Raw genomic sequence first — 25,511 nt, forward strand, 5'->3', positions numbered from 1 at the left:
AGGGTAGAGTACTAATTAAAGTAGATAAAGAAAAAAGAAAAAAAAAGTGAAGAGAGAATTTGAGACACTTATTGTGAATCTTATGTTTTTGACGTCACCATCGGGTTACCAGTATCACAACCAGTACTATGCTTTTACACGTTTGTACGATCAGTGTGACATTTGATACGAGAAAAAAAATTATCTAAAAAATTTCATATTAAATAATACATGACATAATTTTTCTGTGCGTTAAAAAAAATTTTAAAATAAATTTGAACACAAATTCTCCTGTAGTGCGTGAATAACGAGTGTTAAAAAAATAAAATAAAAAGAAATAAAATATATGAGGGCCAAAAAGTGAGAAAAATGCAATATAATAATCTTACAACTCGATGCACGTGTTTTCACGCGTGTACAGCAGTGAAAATTTAAAGAAAAGAAAAAAATAATAAAATAAAAACGAGAGGAATAAATGCGAAAAAAGTGCGCGAATGGTAGAGTGAAAGAGAAGAGAACTAGCGAGAAAGAGGAAAGAAGAAAAAAAACACTTCGCGTTAACCGAGTTATAAAAATAAATTACCGAGTTTAAAGAAACACGAGCATGTAAAAAAAAAAAAAAAAAAAAAAAAAAAAAAACGTTATCAATATTAATCCTGCGTGATGCTGTTTTTTGTATGAACGAATAACGGAGGAAATGTATTTTTTTATTTTTGACTTAATGATAAACGAAAACAAAAAAAAAAAAAAAACAAAAAAAAAAAGTAAAACTCTTAGGAATAATAAAGCCTGAAAGTCGAGTGTACGATGTAGAACAAAAAAAGGCAAAGCTAGACAAAAAGTGATGAAATTATGCAGCTCGCAGTTAACGTATTAATCTTTTCCGCTTCTACTGATGTCGCGTCGTGCACGCGCGCACGAGCTCGTACGGAATACTTGGGACGATTACAATAAATGCTTGAAATTTAACTTGCGTCGCAAAACACATTGCGCAACTTATGCGGGCCAAGTCAAACTTTTCTTCTTCATCTACTTTCTTCTCACTCTTTCTCTACTATACTTCGTCTTCTTTCACAATATTTGCTAACTTCTCGATTTTCATTAGGACGGGGATTAAAACGAAAAAACACTCTCCAATCGAAACAAGAAAGGTAAATAATACATGTTCAATCAACAGCTTTGTGAAACTGAAAAAAAAAAAAAAATGTTTGTAGTTCATTTCCGAAGCACAGTTGTCATTCTCAAAATTAATTTTTTCAAAAAGCCGACATAAATTACAGGAATGGATGAGAAATTTGTTTTTATCCCGGTAAGTTTTGTCACACGTAGAGAAATAACTATTGGCGCGTTCCAGAAGGAAACATAAAAACCACATACGACACCCAGACGAATAATAAATAAATAACGTGGATTTGTGAAAGTAGTTTTACAGATAATTAAACAACTAAACGAATAGTTAATGACAAACAAATACATTGACACTATGACAATATGGGTAGTCGACGCGTGTATTACGTAATAATTTTTAAGTAATTTTTTTTTGTCATTTTACAGCAACAAATACGCTTGAGAACGACTGTGTTAGCAAAAAAAAAAAAAAAACTGAGTGTGTACGCATTATGTTACTAAAATAATCTACGCTACTTTAAATGTATAAATGTGCGTGTTTGTCTAATCGAAGGAAAGATAAGTATCACACTCGCGTTGCGCACGCTTTATTATCTGTATATATGTGCACTTTTTGATTAAGCCATTCGGCTGTCCTCGATTTCACGCACTTTACACCAACAAAAACCACCGGAACCAAGCTCCACCTGGTATACTTACTTCTAAACAGCAGAACCCCCTGGGTTCGACCTTTCCCTTTGAACACACACACACACACACACACACACACACACACACACACACACACACACACTTGCATGCACGAAAAAATCAGCTCGCAACTCTATACCACCAATATAGTTTCCCTCTTCTCTCCTAACTTGAAGGAAACCTTGTCAGTTATCCCGCATGCACCCTCCTTTTTCCCTGAAAACTTACCTCTTTGTCCGCTCTGTGCACGTGTTTACTCGCAGTAAGCCAACACTTTTTCTTTTCCCCTTACCCCGGCACTTTCAGCATTTTCTCTCTAATTTTAAAAGATACCGATTCTATTTGTATACCCGATTTTCATTCAACACGAGAAATTTAGAGCTGTAGTGCCAGGTTTCGCTTTATAACCTCCTTTACCAGTGAACAAAGCACACAAAAACGTAACACTCTTGTCTCCATTTTTCCTGCAACAAACAACAAAGTCACACATGTACCGAAAACAAAATCTCGGCCGTTACGATTCCGGTTCTCCGGAGGAACAAAGAACCCTCAAACAATGACAAACACGCGCCTGAAATAACCTATAATGCATACTATATAAATACAAAAATAAAAAGCGGGAAAACATTACAGATGTTGGAAGAAAGAGTGGGGGCCTTGTTGTCGAAGGGCTCCACCATCAATCTGTCTCTCTCGTGTCTCGATGTTTGCATGTCTGTTTAAATGTGCTTACCATATTATACAATTGTCAATTTCTCGGCGGTGGCCTCTACTTGTACACATACTAACACACGAAGCTCCTCGCGTCTCTGAGCTGCTGTTGCTTTACTCGTCGTCGGAAGCTCGGTCGGGTCGAGAATCTCGAAAGTTATCCGATCGTAAATAAGGAAAAAAAAAAAACGGAACAAATAAAAAAATTTTTAAAACATATAGATGATAACCCGAAGACAAAACAGAGTCTGTAGCAAGAGATGGTAGGAAAATAGGTAGAGGAAAAAAAAATCAAGTAGTTGTCTAGCTTTTTGTGATGTAGGACAGATTTTATGCGAGAAAAAAATCATTGAACAAAACCAAAGTGAGATAACGAAGGGTGAGACGGGTAGCATATCAGTAAATAATAATGATGATCGATCTCTTTTGCAATAGCTTCAGGGCAAATTTTTTCCGTGGTAGATAGAAGTAAACACTTAACTTGGAGTTGTGTCCAACACGTCGGTGGAAATAGGAAAAAAACTTGGAAGCTATTCCAAAGGATGGTCGTGAAAAAACTCCTCATGGTACCAAATTACACACGCGAAAGTATAAGCTGATGCAAAGTGAATACGATAAGACGAAAAAAAAATAATAATAAATAAATAATATAAAAATAACAATAATACAGAAATCGCCTATATTTTGTTATGTGCGGCAGTTTGATAAAGAGAACGCGAGATTAACTATGAGATAAGAAAGTGGGAGAAGGCTCGATCACTTTAATTAGAGAAAAAGCGTCGGTATTTTGGTTGAAAAAAAAAAATAAAAGAAACAATAGAAACTCAATTTCAAAAAAAGGCAAAGGACAATTGATAGAAAAAATTTTTATAAACAATCACATAAAAAACTGAGAGTTTGCGAAGTTGATGATACAGTCTAAAATGGTGCTGACACATGGCTGGCGGATAACTTGCGAGAGGCCGAAAACGCCGGGTTGCGCTCTTTCTCTCTATGCATGATCAATTTTTCTATGGTAAGGTGTTTCTATATAGACAATGACGCTTTGATCGTATATACCTTTGTCGAGCATCTCTCCTCAAACAAAACCCTTTTTTTCTCCTTACTCCAGGGACTTGTTGGAAAAAAAAAATATATATATATATATATTATTAAATACTGTACACATCTTCACTCGAACAGAAAATCGATGCTTTTAATCCTTTAATTATTTCTCCGAATCGTCACAGTTCACTAAATTAATAACACAATTTATGAGATATTAATTGATGAAATTTATATACAAATTAATCTGCTAATGACTCGTTTAATTATTCATTGTATCATTTCCTACAAAATGTAACATAAAATGGCATTTTTTTTTAATGGTATGATCGTAGGCAAAAACTCACATTATTAGCATCGATTATCCAACCCAACTCCTCTGTCCAAATATTACTCTGTCGGATAAGAAAAAGAGCAAAAATACAAGAGAAACTATATATATATTATATATATATTCAGAAAAAAAGGAATACAAATAATATACTTGAAGTCAATTACTCCTACATAATATTTATTGATAAAAAAAAGAAATATAATTATGCTAACACTGTAAATTGAAACTATATAGAACGGACCGTTGTACGAAGATAAAGATGATATATAAACTGTATCCCTCGAATAGTATTTAAAAGTATATAATTACCAAAGAAGCAAATTGCCTATTTAACGTTTAACGTTCAATTAACGATGAAATAAAACAAAACAAAAAAAAAAAAAACAAAAAAAAAAAACGAAGAAAACTAAAACCAAAAATTTAAGAGGAAAAGAGAAATTGCAAACTTAATCAAAGGAAAACGACGGTTATGGAAAATTTATGATTTAGTACGAATAGTACACATATACACACATACATTATGCACTTAATCAGAACTCCAATTGGAACAAACATGTTTTTTTTCTCTCTCCCGAATTCCAATTACACTATCATACACGTACACACGCGTTTACACAATTGTGCAAATACAAAGATCGATGTTAAACGTTTGTACAAGCATACCAATACACTCATATCCGTAGGTATACGAACATTTACTTGTGCAAACGTACAAATACACCAACAGCTTGCAACTTGTACTTGATTAGATTTTCACAAACGTACATTACAAAAATCGTACAAACACACTCATACGGACTTTGGCAGTTTTACTGTTAACGATATTTTGCGTTACGATTTTTTGCTAAAAATGTATTGCATCGTGTGTGCTTGAAAAACAATTTTTTAATTACTACTTATGACGAGGTGCGTGATAAAAAAATTTTTCCAGAAAAAATAATGCACTGCGCTTTGATAAAAAAATAGAGTTAAGATATATGAAAATGTGCGTAAAAATTTAATCTCAAATATTTAGCAATGATATATTTAATATCCAAAATGTATTACTTATGTGTAAATTATACTCAGGCTTATTTTTAATCATTGGCATAGTGTGAATATTGACAAGTAAGCAATTTTTTTAGCAAAAAGAATGCATTTTATTTGAGAAAAAGTATTTTTTTCTTTTAAAGTGTTCAAAAATCCATAACATACTTGTGCCCAAGTCTGCACTCAGATACTATAAAAACACACACACACACACACATCTAAACCACGTATATAGTAGAAAAAACAAATTCAATCTTCACTGTCTAAAAGCTGGAAACAAAAGCAAAAATAAATAAACGCTCTCTTTTGATGTATTGTGCGAACGTAAAGAAAAAGAAAAAAAAAAAAAAAAAAACAGAAGCGAAAACTTTCGATCTCTCTTTACTCGCGCCTTCGATGTTTCTACAATGCATGTGTAAACTATATTTCTCTGATAGCTCAATTGTGTGAACTTTATCTATTTTATTGTAATGCTCGATGTCGAAGGTCAAGTCCAGACGAATTCATTATCAAACCGCCTTATTGATTGGCCCGAAAAAAAAAAAAAAATTCGTCTGGATTGCGATCCGTGAGGTCTCTCGATTCTCTATTTCCTCGCAACTTTCTAGAGAGAGACAAGCAAGAAAGCTCGTAGCAGTGACATTCGTCTGTATCTATACGTATAAATATATACATACTTTACTCGATGTTGTAAATAATAAAGAGAAGAAGAAAAAAATGATTGAAATGAATTAAAAGTAAAGAATGAAGTTGAGAGAAAAAAAAAAAGTGTTGATACGTCTGTTGTAAATCTGAACACACACTGCATGCTCCCTTATCTTTTTCACTCTCCACTTTTTGATCTCTGCAAATCTCTTTGTTCCTATATACAACTATGTCTACTTTAAGTTAACTTGTAGAAATCATTTTCCTTGTCTTATTCTATTTTTCAATGTATTTTAATTGTTTTTATTTTACTCTGGATGTTATACAACTTCGCACGTGAGGACGTGCTCATTTGATGATGCGGTGAACACAAGTTTTTAAATAGAACAAACAAAAGTATGAAGTAGTCATCACTCACAACAAAATATGCAAAAAAAAAAATTCGATGTCGTTACTACCTTTGTGTGTTTTTCACTCTACGCTGGTGTAAGTGTCGACATATTTGTTTGTCGCCGTCGTTGCTGTTTTTATTGCTGTTATTGTTGTTGCTGTTGTTGTTGCTCTCGTTTTGGCTGTTTCTTCATGAATACTCTTTTTACTGTATACACGTGTGCACATGCTATTAACAACAACTACAACTGACTTGACGCTCAGCTGATCTCTCCGTTCTGTAGATACTTATATAGATGTATACATTTGCACACAAACAAAAAATGGACTTTTGTGATACACAAAAAAAAAGGAGATAAGCGGAAGAAAAATTATTTATGCGTTGTATGAGAAGTTTCAGCGCCTCAGTATCGTTTTAACCCCATCCACGTCCTGGAACCAAGTACTATGAGGTTTTGGGTTTCAAAATATTTGACGATCAATTAAGTTGCTCATGATATGATAAAAAAATTGGTTATTGGCGTAATTTTTTAAATACTTTGTAATACAATTGCTTTCCAAAAATATAACGCATCAAATAGAACGTATCAACGTGGGCTGAATGACACTAAGTTTTTGTACTGTCACAGATACAATATAATTGAAAACAAAAAATTTCAAACATAGTAATTTCTTGGTTTATATACTTTACTTCGAATAGTACAGTAAAAAAAATTTTATTTCTACTTACGCTTTGAAAAATCTGTGAAATAATTAAACTCGCCAAAAGTACGACTGATCGGCAAGTATTTTGAAACCCAATCAATTAAAACGTTACAATGACGCTTTTCGCTTAAAAGCAAGCACCACTGTGACTTTTCACTACGACCGTAAAAAATCAGGCATCAGCGAGAGAATATTTTACAAGCATTCAGTTACAAAGCACGTGCGGCGTTTCTACAAATTGCGAAAGGGAAAAACAAAATCTGGCCATTTCACCTTCCTCCAACACTCGTTGCTGCCTATTTGACTAATATACGCGACTTTACTCTTACGTATAGTGACTACGTGCATGTCAGGGTGAGAAACAAAACGAATAGCGCCGTTTTTTCCACTCCTGATGGTTTTAGTTTGCGAGACAAATCGACGGGATGAAAGGTAAAAATACGTTAAATTAAAAAAAAAAAATAATATTAATAAAAAAGACACGACCTCCTCGCCACCCTATTTATATAAACATATGTGGCACGTGATACGTGAAAACGCTTATTAATGAAATTGAGAAATCGAGCTGTATAATGTAAACTTTAGCATCAGACAACTCAAAAATTTTTCGTGTTCGCATTTTACTAGAGTAGTAGTTGCCTAATATTAGATAAAGATTTGCCGTTTTGCTACACTCACACACATACAGACACGTATTATTTCCGATTAAATATGGATGCACCACGTGAGCGTTGATCGAAAACTGATTTGTTGATTTATTATGACCATACATGGAACACAGTTTTTTCAATTTGAAATGAGTCACGTTTACAAATATTTGTTTGGCTGGCGGCAAAATATTTTTAAAAATATATCAGACGTAATTAATAAATCATGTAACGAATCTAGAATTAATTATTACCATAAGCTGCTGATTATAGTAAATTTAGTGAATTAATGTAGAAGTAGAAGCTTTTGAAAAAAGTGTTTGCTGCTTCGAGAGGGAAAAAGTTGTTGGATCGTTAATTGTTGAAAAAAATTAAAGCAAGGTTTTACAAATGAAAGCTCATTTTTTTCTTATTTACCACTGTATGTTGTTATTTGGCGTTTTTTAACACGTAATATAGTAAAAAAAATAATAATAAACAAATAAAATTAAAAACAAAAAAATAGTTCAACCCTACCAATTGACCATTGAATTTGTATTCACCTCAATGTTTGAAGCTGCTACGTTAATATTCTAAAGTACTATTAATAAAATTAAAATGGCATATTCTAATCAATAAAACACATTTGTAAATTTATAAGTTTGGTCTTATAAAAATATTTTCAATCGAATTTTTTTTCATACTTTACTTCCAACATACAGAAGGAACTCGGAAAAAGTGCGTGCGTTAAAAAAGCGTTTAGTCTTGGAGTGACAGAAATAATGAAAAATGTAAAATAATATTTGACAGGAAAACGGAGAGTGAGATGAGCATTAATCAAATGGAAAATGAGTGTAATTATGGAGGATGCTTTTTCTTTTGACCTAACTAAGCTAACAAACACTCGACTATACAAAATTATCTTATTTTTTAACCAAACTTTTATTGAATATTTGATACTGTTACGAAAATAGATGATTAAATTTTATTCCAAAAGAAACAAAATTTATTACTCACTTTTCCTAAAGTCAAACAAAAATATTTCTGAAACTGCGAATTACGTGAACTAAAAATCTTCACAATTAAAAAAATACTAAAAATAAACTATTAGAATGACTATTCCAAGACAACGACAAAACGCATTACAATGTAATAATAGAATTTTTATGCTTAAAAAACTATGATGATTGAAACACGTACGATAAAGTGACAGTTGTTGACTTTCTTTTATACATGGAAAAAAATACGTATATAACATATATTTTAAAAAACGTGATAAACAAAAAGACCACAGAGTTATCGAGCTAAATAAAATACATTAACTTTTAGATTCAAACTATGACAAAATTACTATTAAAATAAGCTCCTCTACACTACGATTCTTGCAAAATTTTTAAATTTCTTGAATTTTAACTCTTTACAGGCAATTTTTTTTTTGTTTCGTAATGACTTTTTGAATAAAAGTCGAAAAAATTTTATAAAATGGCTTACAATAGTACAGTACACATACTGTTCACAAAATAATTTTCATACTTTAATCGTTACAAGATTAACAGTGTACGTTTTTAAAATCAACTACTAACATTCATTCGGCCACATAATTACGTGTCATATTTTAATACAAAGAACCCTTTGGTATAGGATTTTGAGAATGTTTATAAATAAACCTGTAAGAATTTAATTTTGTATAATTTTTAAGTACGTTAAGGCGATATTTCATTTAATTGAAGAAATTCGACTCAGTTGGGAAAAATGTTTTACAAAATTTTAACTCACTGAGCGGCTAAAAACTTAGGTCAAATTATTTTGCTCTAGCTGATACATCTGTACAATCAAGCATTGTCATTAGCACTTCTGTGCAATCCTTCACACAAAAATAATCATGACAAACCTTGGTTTTCCTACTTTTTAAAAATAAAAATTATTCGGATTTCTTGTCACTCACTGAAACTTTTCTTTCAATAAAACATAAGCAATTATGTTACAGAATGAAAAATGACGATTACCACAATCGTTTCTTTTTTCGAAAAAAAAAAAAAAAAAAATGTTAACCAAGAAGCAATACTGTTGATGCCTATTAAGTAAAAAGAAGTAATGACACGAGCCTTTTTGCCCGGGTAAAGTTAAATGGATGAAATACTTTCAACATACACAATGACAACTGCACAAATCATAAAAGGAAAAAATCAGATCATAAAATTTAGTGAAAAAAAATGGTGGACGACCGCTTACACCAAAAAAAAGAAGCAAAAATATTTGGCGTGGTTGCAAAAAAAATTCCAAGTTGAAGTCGTTTCAGAAAAATCTTTAAGCAAATACGCGATTGTCTTTCGAGTTTTTTCGTTTTTTTTCCTTTTTTTTTTTTTTTTTTTTTTCGTTAAATAAAAACGATAAAATAAAGTTACAAAACACGATGTCTTTGTGTAGGGGAAATAAAACTAAAAATAAAAATATTAAGTGAAATATGAGCAGAAGACTAAAAGAGATGCAACAGATTGAGGAAGCAATAGTTTATACCCAACCCTTGAATAAGTACAACTATTTTTCCCCAACTCAACAAAATTGACACCTTATAAAAAATATCATGAATATATTTTATTTTGAGAAATTTTCTCAGCAATGTTTAAAAAAATAAAATAAATACTAAGAATTGTAATCAAGATAATTTTTTTACAATGATTAAAACTGAGTTGGTAAAAGTCGTCAAGAAAAAAAAAAAAAAAAAAAAAAAAAAAAAAATCGGAAATGGTAGTAGCTCGTAGTAGTGAAAATTGAACGATATAAATTTACGTGTTAAATAAGTAGAGAAAAAAGTTAATAAAAGTGAAAACACCATGTATAAAAGGACGAGTTAAATATAAGTGATAATTATTATAACCGTGTGTAGAAATTAAGAAACAATCAGTAAAGCAGAAAATAGTGGCGAACGAGAATAAGTGAGCAAAAGAGCGAGCGAGAGAGAAACTGAGAAGGAAAAAGCGAACAAATTTGTTGTTGAACCTTATATTCTGTAAAACTTAAAGAAAAAAAAGTGACAGTGATGCTAATATGTTGTTGTTAGATATATATTAATATTATATTATACACATGAATACATACGTATATATGTATATATATATTGATACCCATGAAGTGAAATATATCTTGGTATTAAGCGTTTCACACATACACCGAAACTGACGTCGGAGCGCGAATAACAGACAAAATAGGAACTAAGCTGTGTGAAATCTACATTACTGACCCAACCCTAACCTAACAATTAGCTTCGTGTAAATTATCCACGAAAAAATCCATCAAATATGATTTAAATGGTGCGCATTCCAATTTTATCAAAGTATGGAAATTCAAAGTTGAAAGAAAATGATTAGATAAATCATGGACAAGCAGACCAAATTAAAAATACGTCATTGACGACCTGTCGTCGGACTTCCTTTGTAGATTTTATTTTCTACTACTGATTATCTTGGTAATTCAATATTTAAACACTCATTTAATTAAATTACAAATCACTTTTTTATTACTTTTGTATTATAGCTATAGTTTCCATGATGTGTTATTATATAAATACGTTACTGACTCAGTTGGGTCCAAAAAAATTTTATCTTTTTTTCAAATTTTTGATAGTTTGTCATAAAGATATTTGAAACCTTATTATTTTAAATTTTTCGTTAAACGTTTCTCAGTTCATCACAATCAAATACTAATTAAAGTATATTTCATTTTAAACGTTGGAAAATTGTCTTGTGAAAGATGTACGAAACACTTTTTTTACGTTAACGCCGCTTCGTACGGAATAATGAGTGTGGTATTTATTCATTCAAACCCATGGTGTAACAAATCCAAGGCAGAAAGAATGAAAAAAAAATCCGAATGAAAACAAAAAAATAAAAATATGTATAACTTTGATTTTAGGGCGTGCCTCACCGTTAGAGTTCTTATTACTATGGCTATAGTAATATTACTAATTATAATACAAAATAATAATAATAATAATAATATTACTTATAATAACAATGAATTAACAAGAAATTTATGTTATTTAGTTCTAACCACTTGAAAGAAAAAAAAAAAATAAATAAAAAATCAACAATGTTACCAAAATTGCTTGTCTTTACTCTTGTTTGCTTTGCATTCCTCGAACTTTAATTTTTTCTTTTTTTTTGCAAGTTTTCGCAACAACAAATCGATATCACGAGTTTGTCAACAAACCTTCCATTCCAATTTACTTGACCGACTAAGATAAACAATTTATCACTGAAAATTCAAATTAATGGTTTTTACGTTATTGTCGTGATCTACAGCAATCATAGGTTGCGTTCATTTTTAGTATCATTTTTGCAAACTTTTTTTCAAATTGAATTTTATTTTCATCTCGATACTATTGTCACATTCATCCACAAGAAAATTATTCTCCTCATTAACAATCATCAATATTCGTTGGATGTAAGTATCGTTTCACCGACATTCCCTCAAACCTGGGATGAATCAACACTCAGGCATATTCCAAAGCACATACAACGCAATCGTCGACGAGAGCGGCTCGATCGTCTTCGGGTTTCGCTGCGCCAGCAAAACTCCAGGAGGCCGACCTACATATCTCGTCTTGAGCAACGAAGCACAAATGCCGATTTCAAAATCACAACTGGCGAATTTTTCGGTGCTTCAAATTAGTCCATGACCGGTGGTATTGTTTCCAGCAAAAGGATCGACTCAGTCGACAAGTGGACGCAGTGCGGGACGACTTATTTGATTCTACAGCACCTTGTTTCATTGAATTTTTCCTTTTGAATTGTTTATATTTTTTAAATTTATCACAACTATCCTTCGTGAGTAAATGCGTGCCCTACATCTAATGAGTTGAAGAAAAAAAAAGAGAGAAATGGCGCGAAGTAGAAAAATCGTTGTGGGCAGCTGGGTGCTCTTGATCTCGGGTCTGAGCGTCGGTTTGGCAGCGACGGAAGAGGAGTTGACGATAAACGTGAACGGTAAAAGGCCCCTGGCAGTCGTCAGCGACAAGTTCTTGAGTATTACGCTCGATCCCGTTGTTTTGTTCGGTGGTGATACGCTGAGGTAAGTACTTGTCTGAGGAAACTCATGCCGATACTTTTCACTTTAACAGGCGCGTTTCACTGAAACGTATTGCATGACAACGCAGTTACTTGTACGGTGATTTTTTTTACAAACCATTCAAGCGAACTTTGATTTTTCAACTTTGTAATACAAATAAAATAAAATATCATCATGGATTTTCATCCACTAAACACTAATTCAGTTAATAGATATAAAATACTTATAAATATGTCACTGAATAAATATGTGAACTGATCCAACTAATACATGGTACAAAAAACTCACTGTTAAAGTAGTACAAATTCAATTTAACGAGGCTTATAGTGATACCATTTAATCAAGCAAATCTTGGCTACACCGCACTGCTTCATAAAATTCATCCGCTAAAGAATGTATAGCCGTATACTTTTAACCATTCAATTATTGATAAATAGACATGATAAATAATTAATATATATCTTAATGTTGCTGCAATGAAGTGTATATAACAAAAATAGTAATTTACTTTATTTTCATTGATGTAAGTCGTTAAAATCTATCAGTAAAAATAAATGTACAATATAAGACAAAACAAGAATACCTGTGATATTTATTATTGCACAAAATATGTTACCATAATATCAAAATTTTATTTCATTTCATCTTGAACATTTGAATTCCTCAAGAATTTTTTTTTACGCTCAATTAAAAATATTTCGTATAATTTCTACTGTAGTCTTACGTAAAATCGTTGTTAGGGTTAAGTAAAACTAACAAAATTCATATTAAATGAAGAAAAAATCTTTTTTTTTTCACAACAACTACTACCAAAGCATTTGAGCAAGTACTGCAAATGGACATTATGATAATTCGATACTCATCTAATGAACAAGACTATATTTTGCATTTACAAGCAATTTAAGAAAAATCTATTTCGGCGGTTGCTCAACATTAAATTTTCCTACAGCGACATCGAGAAAAGCATAAGCATGGCACAAGCGCTTTCACCGGCTTACCTGCGCATCGCTGGTCCACGTAGTAACTCGTACGCATTTAGGCGCGACCTTTACTCGCAAGAGGTGCGCCCGAATGATGGCTACGAGTTTTCAGGTGAGTCGATCAATTCGCACTTTTCGATTCCGAAGTAAATAGACGACTGAAAATTAATAGGTTCTTCCTCTTGTGTTGATTTTTGTATGTATTGTCAATTGTGACATCAAATCAAAAAAAATAATGAACTTGAACATTATTTTATAATAAAATAATAGGATATCACCAATAGCATTTTTTATAACTTTTGAATTTAATTCAAGACAAACTGAAGTACTTTGAATGTGTACATCGAAGACCCGCGAAAACGTGCGATGCGTCGAGTATAAAAGTGTATAGGATATTTCTAAAAGCAACATTTTATTTTATCATTGAGTTATAAATCATATCCCAGAGTATCATGAGAATTCGTAGCCTCGAGTTCGGATACCATAGTTCAATCGTGAAAGGTGAAAGAGATGCACAATGTAAAATATGAAAGGAAGAAAAAATCAGACCGAGATAAGAATGTAAAAAAAAAAAAAATCCTTGAACTTGCCAAACTTTTTGAACCTTTCTGACACTTACACACAAGTATGACAGGTCGATATGTATCAATGTTTAGAAGCACAGTGGACTCTCGTCAACAAGTGGGCCAGACGAGCAGGCCTGGACGTGATAGCTTGTATAGCGCCTCGGCTGTCGGACAAAGGTCACTCATGGGAGCCCACGAACGCCCTCGACCTCATTTCCTTCAGCGACCGCTTGGGCTACAACGCCAGTTGGCAACTCGGATATGGTACGTCCACGTCGTTATCTTTGACTATCTGATTAACGTATCACTGGATACGCAAATATTTCGAGTCTGAGAAAAATTTTTCACTCTCACATGGATAAAAACATGCTCTTTCAACAATACATGTGTATGTATATTTGAGTAGACAAAATTTTAACACAATTTAATAACTAAATTGTTTTAAAAAAACAATTATTAGAATTTTTTTAAACATTTTTTAATAAAAACAAAAATATTCAACAAGATAAAAGTAAGGAAGTTTTCTCCGATTCAACGAACTGGTATGTTTAAGTCAGGCAGTCTGACCAAATATAGTGTGCATCTACTTAGATCTCTGAATTTAACTGAACGATGTGCTGAAGCGTGACGAGTCACAATATATATTCTTTATATTTTAAATAATCATCATTTATATTAGTTTTTACAATAGAATAAAGTTAGGGATTATTTACTTTTATTAATTAAAATTGGAAAAAAAATATTTAACTGACATTTCATTTTCTTTGTTACTATTTGTTATTACTTATTTCAAAAAAATAACTGTTGAAAATTTTTTAAGACATTTTTTAATAAAAACAAAAATATTTAACAAGATAAAAGAAAGGAAATTTTTTCCGATTCAACGAATTGGTATGTTTAGGTCAGGCAGTCTGACCAAACATTGCGTGTATCTACTTGAATCTTTGGATTTAACTGAATGATGTGCTGAAGCATGACGAGTAACTAAGGAAATTTCTGTTATTATTTTTTTCAAACTAGTGTTGTACACATTGGCATACAAAATATAAAAAATATCACTTGTGTGCTCATAAACTGAATAATTTTTTATTATAATTACGATTGCGTACTGAGTCCAAATAAGCTAAATCTTTTGTTTTCATTTAACTTTTTCTAAACTATTTTACTAAACCTAGACTCAGTACTATGTCTTATATTCAAAGAAACCCTTAATTTAACTTGATTTTCTAATCAATGGTGAAAAAAAAAACCTTCATAAAAAAAAAAATCTCTACAAGTATTCCCAGCCCTGATAAATAATAAAACTCGTGTGGGCTATATAAAAAAAAAAAAAACTTCCGAATAACTATCGCATGCACATTTTCTCACAGAATGCCAGGCACGCTGCAAAACAAGTGGCTCAAAACTGGGCCAAGAGGTACAGCGGTTGCGCAAAATGCTGGACGCGTTCCCGCGTTACAGCGACGAGGCCACTAACGGTGGCATCGTTATCGGACCTGATGTCGTTACTTTCAAAACTCACGAGCAGCAGCAGTACCTGCAAGACTACTTTAGTGTTGCTGGATCGGCGCTTACTGCTATTACTTGGCATCCGTGAGTTAATTTTATTTTGTTTCTTTTTTTAGCTGCTTTGATTGCATAAAAAATTTAAGATTATTTTTTACGAAAAAATAAATGGGTAGATGAGACAATGTATCAGAATCATTAAAATTAGATAGTAACAAATTTTACATTTTAATAATAATAAAAAATAAACTACATAATTATTGGCCACGTCCATATCGTTTCAACAAAAAAAGTAAAAAATTGCACCATAATTAAAGAGTTTGTCATCGTTAAAAAATATTATATAATTCTTATTAGTGTAGAATAAATGTTTAAAACGTAACATTCCAAAACAATATTCATTAACACTACTACTATTTAAAAAAAAGAAAACGAGTTCTCGTTTAAAACTTTTCAAATGCAGACTGAATTTTCATTTTCATAGTTTTATGTTATTCAAAAGTAGTTTAATGGTATTACGTTAAAATATTACTTGAGTATTACTTTAACTTAATGAATCTTAGATCTTAATGAATACTTAAGTTGCTTATCAGAATACTCATAAAGTATATCAATATCTTAATCCTACTGAAAAAAATTAAAATTATGGATGGATTTTTATCTATGTTATTTTACAAAAACTTATTAAATTATACGGATCTATATTATTTATTCAGGGACTTTGCGGGTATCAGTATCGATAACGATGGAGTCTCAATCTATCATGACAATCTTGCCACAGAAAAAGATAGCCTTCACAAGATTGCTGGGACTAAAATTGCAAAAAAACCGTTATGGATTGGTAAGGATAATAATATTATATTAGAACATCGAATAAGTACATAGGATAATAGACAAGATATAAAGCCTTGAGATATTAGGTTTTTATTCAACGGACTTAAACTTTTAGATTTTGATAAATTAAAAAAATTTTCCAAAGATTTGGGAATAAAATAAATTTTTTTTACCTGTATTATTATTTCCATTAATATTATCATTAATGGTTATTATTATTGTTATTATTATTATTTTTATTTTTTTTTATTGGTATTAGTAAATTAAAATTTCTATTTTTATTAGCATAAAATTTATTTCTAAGACGGAAACATTGCTTACTTGTATTTTCTTCGAATCATAATTATTATACTGTTCAACTAATACAAATATAGTGAGTGGTTCGGAAATAATTTTTGTTATTAATCAACGTTGTTTCATTATTATATTGTGTACATGATTATTAACAGAAAATATTCGAAGTGATTAAAAAATAATTATTCTATTTAAAAAAATACAAATATTATTACAAACAATCAAGACAAAAATCATAATTAATATGTATTAAACAGCCGAATCAAAACGAGAAGTCTGCAAGCAGAATTTCTTAGGAGCACTTGTGTGGGCAAGGCGATTAGGGAATTCCGCAAAACTTGACATCCAAGTGCTTATGAGACAACCGGACCACTCTGATCTCTTCAGACCAACACCGGTAAAATGTTCTATCATTATGCAACAAATACAATCTATTTCACTTTATAGGTACACACGTATTGTGCAAAACCGCTATGATATCAATTTTTTTCATTCAATCACTCTTTTTATTACATTCCAAGAGAAATTTCCATACATAAAGTAATATAATGATTCCCCCAAAATTACAGGACTACTGGGTGTCGATGCTACACAAACTGCTGGTAGGCCGAGTAGTTCTTGACGTGAAAATAGCTAACGGTAATCGCACCCACGTATTTTTTTACGCTCACTGCACGAAGCCGTCGGTGGACTACGAAAAGGGTTCGCTTACAATTTTTGGAATCAATCTCACACCCACAAAAATTACGGCGTCTGTAGCTCTCAAGGGCCTCCGATCCCAGGTAGTACACAAGTACGTCTTGTTACCTGGTTTTGATGCGCCGAACCGAATGTTTGCCCAGTAAGGAGAGTTTATTTGTCACTTTTTTTTAATTGTTCATATTTATTTTTAATTTTGGACAATTTTATTTTTATTCAATTTCAGATCAACTATGCTGAACAATGAACTGCTGACACTGGTCGGGGGAAAAAAAGTTCCTCACATACGACCTGTGATCTACAGCGATGAAAGAGGAGTGAAATTAAGTTTGCCATCTGGTGGGATTGGCTTTTGGGTTCTTCCTGGCGTCAAAGTAAGTTTAATATTTAAAGTTGACATTTAAAAAGAAAAATATTCCTTGTACATACAAATTCATTTACAATAAATTAATAATGAATAATTTAATTTTTATTGAATTGTTGATGTTTCCTCTTCGAAAAATTTATTTTGAACTTATGGAGAAGATTTTTTGTTTTATCTTTTTTTTATTATTTTAATTTTCTCCATTAAAAATTAAATAAATATTTATAAAAATAATTAATTTGACAATTTTTATTTAAAATATATTAAAATACTGAAATAAATGAATAGATAATTTTATAAATTCTTTAATGTTAATTAGATTGATTTGAATAACTTTAGCTAACAATTTTATGAGAATGTTGCCTTGTATTTTTATTAGATCTAAAGGTTCGTCTAATAAATATATAATAATAATAATTAAGTATTTATTGCAATTTATTGCAGCCCTGAACTCACTCTTAGTATATTTAAGCTATTTATAAGTAAAATCTTTGAGAGATATTCTCAGATTTAAATTTTTTATACAATCGAGACATTGTGTCATTAGATCAAAGCGTGCATGGAGCAAGAAGAAGAAATGGCGAAAAAAAATTTATCGAAAAAAATAGCCAAGCAATTCGAAGACTTGGCAGTCGATCCTCCGCTTCAATCGCCAATCCCCAGCGGGGCGTCTGACGAACAGAAAAGATCCAACCAGCAGCAGAGTCAAAAACGATCCTTGACTCGACAGCACCATCATAAGGACTTTAAGGAGAATGGGCGCAACGATTCGGAAGAATTGAGAAAATTCCAGATGAGCCAGATCGAGCTGGCGAAGCGTAGCTTGAAAAGACTCGACAAAATTCTGAACAAGCGGGATAATCAAGCTAATAAACGCAAGGTATGGACGAGCTCTGGGAGTCGATATTTTAGATAACATTTATTAATGGTAATGTATTTTATTGTGGTTAGAGCGAAAGTATTCATGGGGTGTTGGTTGACAACAAAGAAGGTGAAAGAAAGAGCCCAATCTCCGAGGAGGATTTGTCTGAGGGATCGAGTGACAGTCTGGAAACTGAACAATCCGAAAAGGAAATCCAAGTTGCGCTCGAGGAGTACAGAAATCACTTGGACAGTGAAACACGAAAAAAACAAAACAGCGCCATGGGAGGAGTACAAAAGGATTTGAATAAGGTGATTTTTCACCATATGAATACAAACAAAAATTATGCAGATAAATTTTTTTATTTTCAATACAAATGACGTACACATTATTTTTAAATAATTGTAAGTCATCAATATGATTAAATTTATTATTTAAAAAGTTGCTTTTAATTGTTTTATTATTTATGTATTTTTCATCAAAGTTTTGATGGTTTTTGAGTGACAAAAGTTTTTCTTTTTTGCTTTACTGTTAAAAATGTTTCAAAACGGTCTGCTTTCATGAAGAGTGTATAATTATTGTATGGTTTAAAAAACAATCCGTCCAAAAATATATAGAATCAAGAATTATAAAAAATATAACGTTACTAAGTAATTGTATAATTATTAAGATATTTGGTACTTCAATTAAGCACTGTAACATATATTTACAAAAATATTTTCTTGTTTCAAATCAGGTTATGGATACGGAGAAGGCAATTGAAGCGCTTACCTTGATCACAAAAGTGGAAAATGTAATAAAATTATTGGAACCAGAGGTTGAGGACCAAGACAGCGACTCGAAGTTGAACTTACAAATAGGCAATGAAAGCTCTGATGCTCTGCTCCGTGAGGTTCTGAATAGTAAAAAATCGAAGCGAACTATCATACCAACGGGAATCGAGGACCAGTTGAAGGCTCTGTATCAATTGTTATCTGAAGAAGAGAAAGAGAAAAAAAAAGAAAGTATGTCAATATTTTTCGTTCTTTTGATTGGTTCGTTTAATTTTTTTTTTTTTTTTTTTTTGTATACCTGATACATTTTTACATAAAATGAGGCATAAACTCTCAGTAAAAATTTTTAGGCTTTGAATAAAATTGGAAGTTATTTATTCTGATGGGTAATGGTTTAGTTTTTGATCATTATTTAATACGATGTTGTATTACAAATTAAAATCAAAATATAGAAATTTCTCTTCATTAAATGTAAATCAAGATACGTAGAAATCTACATCAATTGACGATTTAATTCTGATTGATAATAAAAACTTGTTTAATTAATTATTCAACACGAAATTTGTAATTGATGATGAAATTTAAAATCACAATGAAAAAAGTAAAATTACCCATGTATTTTACTATAACTAACTTTTTGTAAACTATTGGCATCGATTACGTGAAACAATACGATTCCGGTTTTTTGAAACTATTTTTTAGTTTCATTCTCTAATGTAAAAAAAAGATATTTAAAAAATTCATACTAAAAAATTTGACACGCATATGAATTTATATAAATAAATGTTTTCAGTAAATCTTAAATTGTTAACCAACAGATAAATCACGCCAGAGGCGTGAATTCAGCAAGAATTTAGAGGATGACCGACAGAAAGAGTATTCAGCCAACCAAAAACGAGGAAAAAACCCCCAGATCAAAAACCATGTAGACAACTCAAAGCAACGACATGGATCACAAAAGAAAGACGAACGTACGTCTGATGAAATCGATGAAAAAGAATTTTCTGCTCTTCAAACTCAGCCACCCCCCAAGATATTTTCAGGGGATGAAATCAACGTACCAACAAGCATCGACCCAAGTAAGATCGAAGGTAAACCACGGCAGTCAACAACAATAGTCATTGAAGACAAAAATGGAGATACGTCATTGGAAGTCGAAAACACTGATGACATGCCCAACGTTTCCCATGGGAACGCTAATGAACAAAAGATGGTTGAAAAAATGAATACCAAGACTTTCGACGACTCGCAAAGAGAAACATCAAACAAGGACGAAGTAATTGACGAGACCAGTAAGTTAAAAAATGTTGGAAAAAATAGCTATTTACGCACCTAGTGAGCGAGGTCAAGAATGTCGCAGATTTCACATGAATAAATGGTTAATGTGAGATCTAGGGCATTTTTTAACCTCCGAACGTGGTGCGTATACGATTTTACGTCTTCTGGTGCTTGGTAAGTAAAAAATGTTCACTTACGGAGCACCAGTGACGTAAGTATGATTATGTGATTCATTAAAGTTTGTCTTCCTTTATTTCCTTATTTGTTAAATGAAATAATAATTGCAGCTACAACCCCGGATGGTGAGATGAATACCGAACCATCAATTTTCAAAAGTGTAACACTTTTACCGGGTGGCGCAAGTGGATATGAAAATCAGCGAACTAAGAGACAAGTAAATGATCTCGAGGAAATTTTACACGAAGAAATGATGTCCCAAGATGACAGCAACTCGAAAGATTGCCATTGCAGAGTCATCCGGGCCTCAAGCAATTGTAAAGTCTGCACCACCAGAGGGGAAAAGTCTAATCCACGAAGAATCAACGTACCAGCTCGAGTGTTGCGATACCCTCTTCCACGCACTTCCAGTCGTACTGGACATAGAACGCGACGAGATATCCAAGATTCCTCACATGTGAGTCGAAGCAAAGTGAGAAGGCAAAGGAATCGAGGGTTAATTGAAAATTGTACCTCTTCTTCGGAAAAAGCAAAATCAAAGACCACTGAAATGTCGGTAGATATCGATGAAAAATTGGAACAACGAGTAGATTCAAAAGAATTCGTCACTGAAAGAATTTCAACGACTCGTGTTGGTAAACTAAAGGCCGCTGAAAAAATCATCAAAAATGAGTTAGCATTGGAAAATGATGGAAGAAAAATTGCGGGAAATCGTTTACCAAGAACCATCTCACCCACTTCAAAGTCCGTTCTTAAGAAAAGAGTTTCTAAGATCAAAGACAATTTACAAAATGATCAAGAAGACGGTAATGAATCTGTCGATGACTTCAATACATCTTTAACCACTGATAAAAATCCTAGCCACAAGCAAGTTGTCAACACACATAGTAGGGAAGCCAAAAAAGACAAAGTTATCGATAAATCAAAGATATTAAAAAATAATGTAGAACAACCTTCTCAGACCAAAGATTTGAGGAAAAATGTCAAAGTAAATCAAGATTCTATTACTGAAAAAAATTTTAAAACCGACTCACTTAATGATAGAAAAGAGAAACATACGATGAGAGGCACGAGCTCTAATAAAAAAAAGAAACAAAGTGAAAACCAAAATAGGGAGACTTTAGTCACAAGTACACCTGCCAGTATGCCAAATTCTGCATACGTAAAATCTAAAAGTACTAAAGAACAACATTATCAGACCAAAGATTCGAAGAAAAACTTGAAAGCTAATCCAGAATCTATTTCTGAAAAAAGCCTCAACACCAACTCATTTAATGAAGAAAAAAATAAACATGGGATAAAAAGCGTAAGTTCTAATAGAAAAAATAAACGAATCGAAAACAAAAATGCTGAAACTAAAGTCTTAAGTACAACAAGTGCGCAAAGTTCTGTGATTACCAGATCAAAAAGTGATGTAGGAAAATCACATCAGGCTCAAGATTCAAAAAGAATTAATGCTAATGTCTACAAAACAATGAGTGCAGAAAAAAACTTTGATGCAGACTCGTTTGATAGTAAAAAAGTTACAAAAAAAAAGAAACAAAGTGGAAACCAGAGCACTAATGTTTTAGCCTCAAGTACGAAGAATTCTTCAAGTAAATTAAAAAATGAAGCAGGACAATCTGTTCAGACTAAAGATTCAAAGAGAAACAATGCTAACGTCAATAATAAAATAAATCCAGAATCTATTAAAGAAACGAAATCAAAGGCTGATGTAGCCAGTAAAGAAAAAGATCAACGCATGACAAAAAACTCAAACCCCAACAAAAAAAAGAAACAAACTGAAAATCAAACTACTGAAACCGCGGTCTCGAGAACATCAATCGGGACACCAAACAACTCAAGAAAACAATCAATTCCGAAGAGTAAGAATATGGATGCAACGATTACTCAAATTGATCAAACCAAGTTCAAACAAGCAAAATTGCTGACAAGATCAGAAGAACTGGTGACTCCAAAGAAAGAAAACACAAGTAGACACGATAAAAAAAGAATGGAGATACCTCCGAACACGAAAAGTTATGAAAATGGTAGAGTAATTGATCATAAAATACGACGCGAAGAGTTGGAAAAAATAAAACTCCAGTTACGAGCGAAACGTGAAAAAATCCTACAGCAGTATAGAGACGAGTTAATAGAAGCGATACACAAAAACTCGGATATCAAATTTCGCAATAGACAAAAACGAGATGTACTAGCTACTCAGGCAAATACAAAAAGAAATGAATCAACGGCAGACCAGCAAACAATAAAATATATTGTTCAAAAAGACACGCACCAATCAGCAGAAAATGAAAGGAAAATACCAATCACCGAAGTTACAGGACCACATCATGATATACAAAAGAGAAAATCATCAGAACCAGTCGGACCAGAAATGAGCAAAGATAAGAACATGAAAAGTTTCGAAGATTTGGATGAGAAGAAACAAAAGACTCCGATTAATATTTATTTTGATGATGAATCATATGACCCGATAAAGAATGCAGGGATTGAGTCTATAACAAGATCACCCTATCTTTATTCAGACAGATTTGGTGGTACCGAAAGGTATGGAAACCCAACACTGGAATATGGAGGATCGGGAGAAAGTAGTCAAGAATACTACACTCAGCAGCCACAATATCGACAATCAAATCAATTTCACCCTTATATAATATATAATCAAGATGGTGTTGTACCAAACAAATATGGCCCAAATTATCATCAACGAGATATTGTGCCGAAAGATAGAATTGTTGTAAACTTGGACAAAAAGGTTGTGCAACATCCATCAGGTGTTAGTGACTTCGATAAAAACGATCAGAGTCAAAATCAGTCAAAGCAGCAGAAAAACCAGTCACAAGAACCACTGATACCTTTGCGACAAAACGAATTACCACAGAAATCTCAGGTAGATGAAAGTCTACGTAAAAGCAATACTTCACCCATCCAACATGAAACAGTCAAATCAAACCATAGAAAAGAAAGAAAAATAAATCTAAAAATCTTTGAAGTACACCCATCGATTTATGATAATGACGACTACAATTACAGTTTTCGAGAAATATATCCTGAACCATCGTACCTCTTTCCTGTTGGAGGCTATCGTCCTGGTCCCTACGAGTATACAAACAGCAGAGATAAAAGGGCAATGCATAGAAAACCAATGATTCAAGAGCCATTATCATTTAATTTGGGCCTCGAAAAATCAAAGAATAACAACATGAAAGGTAAATTTTAAGTGTATAAATAAAAATTGATTTTACATATTCACATGTTGTATTTACAATTATAAATACATCGAAATCATTCTATGTTTTTAGTATTCTAATTAGCTCAAACATTTGTAGCAATTGTAATTTTTTTAACATGGGATTGTTTGATTTCAGCTTTCGATAATTATTCTCGAAAAAAACGAATGGCAGAGGACTTTTTGATCGCAAGAAAAACATCCATCAACAAAAACATTAAGAAAGTATCCAAATATTTTGACAAGAAGAACAAAAAATTTCCAAAGAGCCCAGTAAACACTGACAACTCCAAAAAAATCTTTTTAAAAAATACTTCCCAAACACAAAATCGTGTCAAAGACATCGAAAATTTCAAAAGGAAAAAACGATCGTACACAGATAATTCGACTGACTATCATCAAAATTTCAACGATATCAGTATTCAACTAGACGACCTGGACATGAACGTATCTCCGATGGACGAGAAACTACTTCAAATGAAGAAATATTTAGAACTACCCAACAACCCTCTGAGCAAAGAACGAAGTACACTTGAAAAAATAACCAACTCGACAACACAGGCAAACATCGAGTCGATTGTGGTGGATGCACTACCGAAGATCGAGACCCTCGTCACTGAAAAATTGAAAAAAGCGCAGGATCTGACGGGGTCTTTTAAAGATTTTATCGAGACATTTGATGAAACTCTCGATGAAACGACACAGATGACAAATACTGAAAATTCCGCTACTGAGGTCAACGATGAAAAAAATGACCACAGTGTCATTCAATCTACGGTGAACAGTGTCAAAAAATTTTTTGACGTTGCCTCGGCAATCACTCACCTTGTATTGAGTCAAGGATAAATTTTATACCAGTTTTATGTGAGCGTACTTAAAGTATTGCAGTGTACATATTTATCTCACTTTCGATACTTATCAATAAATTCATATACTTGTTGCAATTTTTACGATAAGATTATCGGAAAAAATATGTAGGGCACATTTTGTATGTTGGATATTTTTATACTCTAAAATGTAAGTCAAAGTTACTAATGTGGCATTTAAAATGTAACTTTTAGGTACACTACGAAAAAAAAATGTATTTTTCGCCTAATAAATACTTTACACACAACCATAAACATTGTTTGCTTATTATTATTTTCGAAAGCTAACAGAAAATAAATTAAATTTCCTTTTTTGATTGTTCGTTTATTTTTCATTCTTATAATTGTTTTAAATATTATCTGCACTTAATTAGAATTTTTTAATTTGTTTAACAATGTAATGAACTATTATACGACTAGAAGTCAAAATAAAAGGGTTATTTTTTCATTAATCAGTCATTTATTAAAATTAATTATGGTTTTATAAATTGTGTAACATTAAATTTCAATATCTGATCACAAAGCAGCAACTGTATGACTCTATATTATGATTAGATTTCAACAAGTAAATTTTTTAACAAAACAATATATACACCTTGAACAAAAAAATGATTGACCAATTTATGATACGATTGAAGAGATAAAAGTAGATATTTTAAAGTTTAACTAGGACACTCTTAGAATTGTGCAATGTACCAAATAAAACATGTATTCTTGCTAACGACACCAATC

At 32.0% G+C, this 25,511-nt stretch overlaps 1 protein-coding gene across 1 annotated transcript; it reads left to right on the forward strand.

The window, feature by feature from the left end:
* The first annotated feature begins 12,160 nt into the window (after positions 1-12,160).
* LOC106646455 (uncharacterized) lies at positions 12,161-24,769 on the forward strand. The gene is made up of 15 exons (XM_089590440.1): positions 12,161-12,351; positions 13,298-13,440; positions 13,985-14,158; positions 15,265-15,487; positions 16,117-16,241; positions 16,786-16,925; positions 17,098-17,369; positions 17,454-17,601; positions 18,139-18,471; positions 18,543-18,764; positions 19,190-19,456; positions 19,577-19,595; positions 20,045-20,518; positions 20,792-23,893; positions 24,053-24,769. Exons 1-15 carry the CDS (start codon positions 12,161-12,163, stop codon positions 24,757-24,759), a joined length of 6,540 nt encoding a protein of 2,179 aa, XP_089446566.1. The 3' UTR covers positions 24,760-24,769.
* Positions 24,770-25,511: the final 742 nt, after the last annotated feature.

This window comes from Copidosoma floridanum, unplaced genomic scaffold (assembly GCF_036245765.1).
Source record: "Copidosoma floridanum isolate Cflo_tuat_1 unplaced genomic scaffold, Cflo_Japanese_pri ptg000012l, whole genome shotgun sequence".
NCBI classification, from domain to species: Eukaryota; Metazoa; Arthropoda; class Insecta; order Hymenoptera; family Encyrtidae; genus Copidosoma; species Copidosoma floridanum.